Source organism: Poromitra crassiceps (genome assembly GCF_964638095.1).
Source record: "Poromitra crassiceps genome assembly, chromosome: 20".
Classification (NCBI taxonomy): Eukaryota; Metazoa; Chordata; class Actinopteri; order Beryciformes; family Melamphaidae; genus Poromitra; species Poromitra crassiceps.
The window spans coordinates 15,415,594-15,421,593 of NC_139637.1; the positions used below are offsets into that span (position 1 = coordinate 15,415,594).

The window sequence follows — 6,000 nt, forward strand, 5'->3', positions numbered from 1 at the left end:
TTTTGAACCAGCTAGTAGCCTTATACTGTTATTTAGCCTTTCTGCTGCTATTGCATGGTTAAATCAGCAAATGTTATTTTATGGGGGTGGGGGTGGTATACGCAGTGGAAGTGGTCCCTGGGAAATTGTGTTTGGTACGTAGTGGTACTTGGTGGACGGAAAAGTTTGGGAACCCCTGTAACTAGGTAATACTCTGATTATGACCTTGAGTTGGTAATGAATTGTTTCCATCGACCATAGCTTCACCATTAAAATGCGAGCATTGCTTTGCATGCAGACTTCATCATTGGCGACATTTAGATGCACAGAAAATTCCGCTCTTAATTGGGTTACCTGGTTTCGGGTCGATGCATGGAAACATCATAACCGGGTTAGAATAATCCGGTTAAGCTCATAGTCCGATTATGAGAAACCAGGTCAAGATGTGCGGCTTTCTCCCATATTAAACGGGTCACTCCTTTCTCTTTTGGTTTTCAGCATCAGTTCTGTCAAAGCCTTGTGCTTCTGTCAAAACATGGAATGGATCACCATTTATTTCTTCTGTATTAGAAGTAGCCTACTGCCAAAGTCATCCAAAGAGGGGAGCTGGCCCTTTGAACCGTTTCGTAGTTTGCTGCTGTTTCGAAAAAGGGCAGGTGCGCTTTCAAAAATATGGTACCCAGCAGGTGATTGGATGATGTTCAAACTCACAAAGCGCGAGGACGACTCGATCCAAAACTGTCTCAGCAAGTCGCCTGAAGGCGACCAGAATAGCTACATGTGGTTTCAGAGGCAGGTATCCCCTCTCATCTACTACCTACCAGAGATGTCTTTTTTATTTTGTTTGCAAGTCAAGTCTCAAGTCTTTGAGGACAAGTCTCAAGTCACTGTGTGTGTGTGTGTGACTTAAGTGCGACTTGAGTCCAAGTCTCAAGGCCAATAAGTCCCCATCTCTGCTACCTACTACTACTTTTCAGTCTCTCCTCATTCTTTATTTTCCCCCACCCATGCCCTCACTCCCGTATTTTATCAACACAATGTTGTCACCCGTTGATAGCTCTGACCTTCTTCTGAGCTGTTTACCAATGCAAAAGCCAGAGGGGAAAATACACCATTCTTTAAAATCTTACTGCTTTCACGGTGTAAAGAAGTAAAGACTAGCCCCGCTGTCCAAACAGACCAGACAGAAGCAAAATGGAGAAATCTAGTCCATCAAATGCCCCAGTAGGCTACCTGGTCAGAGGAACATAATCCATCATCTTGTCTTTCTAAGTAGTATTCCATCCTGACCAGAGCTATTGTTTTATTGAGATGTTCGGTGTAAAACGAGCCAACCCCGACCATTCAATTAACCTTATTTTGCAAAGACAGTACTTCTCCAAAAATCCTTTGCCAAATGCAAACTGATAAAGAGAATAGAAATAGCATCAGGTCAGTTCCGCACTGACACTGATAGAATAATCCAACGCCTTATTGGTTGTCATTGTCAGCATTGTGGTGTGTAGCTACAGTATTCATCATAGACAGTGAGGAGTTCATACGTACCAGGATCAGACTTGGAGAATGTGTCCACATCCAGCAGACTCCTGTGGAAACGGAGACAGCGGGTAGACTTTTCAGTTTCGAGATCAACTTTTTCTTATTCACGGACACTTCTTGAATTCTATTTGTATCTGGGTTGTTTCACTCCCCCGAGGGTGTCTAGAAGATGGAGTTGAGCCCCAAAAGTGGTTCAGAAGATTAAGGGTCCCCAGATTGTTCTGAAAACGTCACCTTTCCGGCGGCTAGTATTGCAGGGGCTCCCTGCAATACTAGCCGCCGTCAGGCTGAAGAGAATATGGTAGGTTTTCAGCTGAAGAATAAGAGTCTGTCTTAGGAGGTATCTGGCACAACTTCACCTACCTCCAACGTGCATTGGAGAGGGAAACAAGGTCTAAAGAGGTCAAAAACTCCAGCAACACTTAGTAGTATAAACAGCAACTTTACCATAGCCCTCGCAGGCAGCCCACAGTAAGGCCAAACAGGTCGGACAATACTGGGAGCTTATAGATAGCAGCAGCATAAAACCAAGCTAGATTTTATCTGCAATCGATTGTCTGGAAATCCATTCTAGGCTTTTTGAAGAAAATGTGAATCTTTGAAGCCTTTGAAGGCCAGAGCATTTCATCCACCGTGTCTCAGTCAGACGGTCAGTCAAAGCACAGACAGACACGAACACGACATTCAAAGTGGTCAGATCGCTGTTCTGTTCAGATTACACACGCTGTCTTGTAATGGGGAGTTTTTGGGTTTTTAACACTATATGACTGAGTGGCGACAGGGGGATCGATCACACATTACAAGATATTTTCACCAGGAGAATCCCGGACGAGTCTGTCGATCTGGACGTCGTCAAACTATGTTTTGTCACGAAAACACAGACGTGAGAAGTGCGCTGATTTGCAGGGAGTTAAGAAAGCAGTCTCACACAGGTCTGCTCACTTTAATGGCCTTATTTCTAAACACTGGCACAACGTTGCTCCTGAGACCTCCTCAGACCAGACGTGAAACAGTTCACACATAGCCGTTGCAGATTCGGCTGGGATCTGTGGACCTTTGTCGACAACGAGCTCCAAAAGCTGTCACAGAGTGGAAAATCAGGGCTCGTAACGTATAGTGTGAACTTGGCTTTAGTCCACCATTCAGTCAGTCCGTCAGTCAGTCAGTCAGTGAGTCAGTCAGTCAGTCAGTCAGGCTGTAAAACAACCAGCAAAACAACACACAGCATTAACACATCCATTAACAACCAAGCATCTCTGCATTCATCTACAGTAGGGGAGAGCGGGTATAGTTGCAACACGGGTCATTTCTAACACTTTCAATTTCTCCAATCAGGAACGAGTTATGAATCACCTGATCTGCACATGCTCAGTTTAGCCCTTAGTCCACATGTGAGGAAGTAGCACCCTGTGGGAGAGACAGCCATTTTTAGAAGGTGTGTGGGGGGGGGGGGGGGGGGGATTGGGGGGACTAATTTTGAGGTAAGAAAGTATTTTTGATTACTTCATTGGCCTACTTTGTAGTTAAACTCATCAAACGTAAATCATGTTAATTAGTGTCTAGATTATATCTTTCATGCAAGTTGTTAGTGATAATGATAACCCAGTCTGGGTTAGTTACAACACACACACACATGCACACACACACACACACACACACACACACACACACACTAATGTTCATTTGTAGAAGCTGGGGCACATTTGCACATTTTGTTCAGTTGTATTATTATGTTCAAATGTTAAGACCTGTAGGCTACTCTGTGGTCCTACGAGGCCTGCTGCACTCCAGGAGTACATACTAGGAGTACATGGTGCAACACAAAGACAGTTATATTAAAAGGTTATTTCAGTGTTGAAAGCTTTCAATGTCCTAAGCCTTTGTCTTAATCCATATTTCATAATGTTCTATTTGACCCCAGGGTAGATGTTACAACCAGAGGCATGTATATAGAAGAGTCGCGACATCTCCATTCACTCCAATGGACCTTTTTTTTTTTACTCTCAAGAGTTCCAGGAAGTAAGCTTCTGGATTAAGCAGCACTGTGGAGTTGCAGCAAAATGGACAGTTTGTGTTGTACTTTGAAAGGGTTGGGTTTTTTAGAATCAAATTGTACATTATCAGTTTTATTTTGGCATTCAAAAGTAGTGCGAGACCCCTTCCTGGCTGTTCATTGGCTAATGAGTCACGCATTTTGGTCCTCCGCTGACGCCACTCTCTCTCTAAATTGCTCTGGTTACAAGTTAACCCGGACTATGGGGTGAATTGTAACATTTCACTCCTTGTGTAAAGTCCCAACGATTGTCACACACCTGAGTGTGCGAAATTTGTTGTTCGCATTTGACCCATCCCCTGGGGGAGCGTTGAGCAGCAGCAGTGCCGCGCTCGGGAATCATATGGTGATCTAACCCCCCAATTCCAACCCTTTGATGCTGAGTGCCAAGCAGGGAGGCAATGGGTCCCATTTTTATAGTCTTTGTTTGGTATGACTCGGCCGGGGATCGAACTCGCAACCTCCCAGTCTCAGGGCGGACACTCAAACCACAAGGCCACTGAGCTTGTGTCCTGTTTGTTACAGATATAACAGAGACACATGTACAGTAACGATCACAATTTGAATCCACTGGCTTAAAAGAGCTCCAAGATACAGACAGAAATGTCAACAATGTTACAACTAATACCCGGTCTCCCCTACCAGGTCAGCAGCTGTTTTCAAAGGGGCACAAACTCAAGAAGTCAAGACCATTGAGAGTCTATAGGACTTTCAATCGGCTGATGGGATTCAACGTTGAGCTGCCTGCTGCGAGAGACAAGGGCATCAGGACTGACGGGTGAGAGAGAATGAGTGAGAGAGAGAGAGAGGGAGGGAGGGTGTGTGAGAGCGCAAGAGAGAGAGAGCAAACAAACACTGCAAGCGCTCACACACACTTACACACCTGATGATAATCGCAGGGGAATTATACAAGCTTGTATCTGAGAAACCTGAATCACACACAAAAAAAATCTGTAATAACAGGCTTGTCTTTGTTTCTTTTTTTAGAAGCTGTGTGTGTTTTCAGGCTATTGATTGCTATAAATGCATTGGAAACATTGTGGTACCGGACAAATTGGAGGGTGTTGGAGAACGAGGGGGGGGAAGGGTGCTGGTTATAATGTGGTGCTGGTTAGTGGTGCGGTGATGGTCAACAGGGTCGCCTACATACAGTACCACTGTGTTACCACATGAACGAAAACACACTGAAGCATCAATTGTGCCTTTCCCACATTTGAACTATTCTCATATACCTAAACACCAATTTGATGCTACATTGTTGGATGTAAATACATTTAACCTCGGACACATTCATGTCAGAGTAAACAGTGGAGAAAAACAAAAATAAGAGTCTATCCCGTTCAAATAGAGCAGGGTAACCTTAGGGCTGCGCGATGTGGACAGCATCAAATATCGCACTATTTTTGACCAAATACCTCAATAGCCATATTGCCACAAAGGCACAATATTATAGGGATCACTATTGGTGCTTTCATAAAATATTGACACAATGAGACTTTTTTGATAAATAGCCTACCTGTATCAGTACGTAATGTGGATATGATGACTAAGTGGGTAAATGCAAATAGAACAGCAGTCTGGTAAGTTCGGAGAAATTACATCACTTTTAGCGTAACGCACCTTTAAAACTAGGAAAATACAACACTTTAACCCTATCCCGATATTACATATTCCAAATCTAACATGATATCTAGTCTCACATCCTATCACGATATCTATAATATTGATATATTGTGCAGCTCTAGGTAACAGGTGGGTTTATCTCCGGTCTATCGATATCGCCCCGATACACCCGATATCACTTACCGGCATGACACGGTAACTTCTATTTTAGTTGCGGGGACTCTGGTGTTGAGCGGATCGAATTCCCCAATTGACGCCATCATCTCGACTCGCGATGCCGACGAGTATCCACAGAAGAGAGAGAGAGAGAGAGAAAACAAGAGAGGAAAAAGAGTCCAAAAACCCCTGTGGTGGTCAGTAGGATGGTGGTTGCAGGGATAAATCCATTCTTCTGTTTCTCTTTAGAGCTAGAGGAGTGAGTGAGGGGGAGAGAGAGAGAGATGGGGAGGCAGAGCGAGGGGACAGTGAAGTTGTGAAGGCGAGATTGAAAGTTCAGTCATCCCCTCGATCGGTGCTGTTCACCGGTGCGCTCCCCGGGCCGCTGCGCGCGTCTGTCCGGTGCCAAGGAGGAGGCAGAGCGCAGTGAACCGCACGAGCTCAGCCACACTGCGCTCGCTCTCTCTCTCTCTCTCTCTCTGTCTCTCTCTCTCTCTCTCTCTCTCTCTCTCTCTCTCTCTCTCGCCATGTGGGGGGGGGGGGGGGGGGGGTCTTGGGAGTTTAATTGCATTTGGGTTCTAATTTATGATTTCATTTAGGCCTAATGTTCATTCATGAATGTAATATAATATCATTTAAGTTCAATTTAT

General features: G+C 44.6%; 1 protein-coding gene across 1 annotated transcript in view; it reads right to left on the bottom strand.

Moving 5' to 3' along the window:
- The window catches only part of LOC310794764 (copine-9-like), a gene marked incomplete at its 3' end in the record, with an annotated part of 156,220 nt that extends 150,760 nt beyond the window's left edge, over window positions 1-5,460 (bottom strand). The window contains exons 1-2 of the mRNA XM_083656800.1: window positions 5,378-5,460; window positions 1,525-1,565 (exon numbers count right to left, since the gene is read on the bottom strand). Of these exons, the coding sequence (XP_083512926.1) occupies window positions 1,525-1,565; window positions 5,378-5,457 (121 nt within the window). The 5' untranslated portion in view covers window positions 5,458-5,460. The remainder of the gene's footprint in view (window positions 1-1,524; window positions 1,566-5,377) is intronic.
- Window positions 5,461-6,000: the final 540 nt, after the last annotated feature.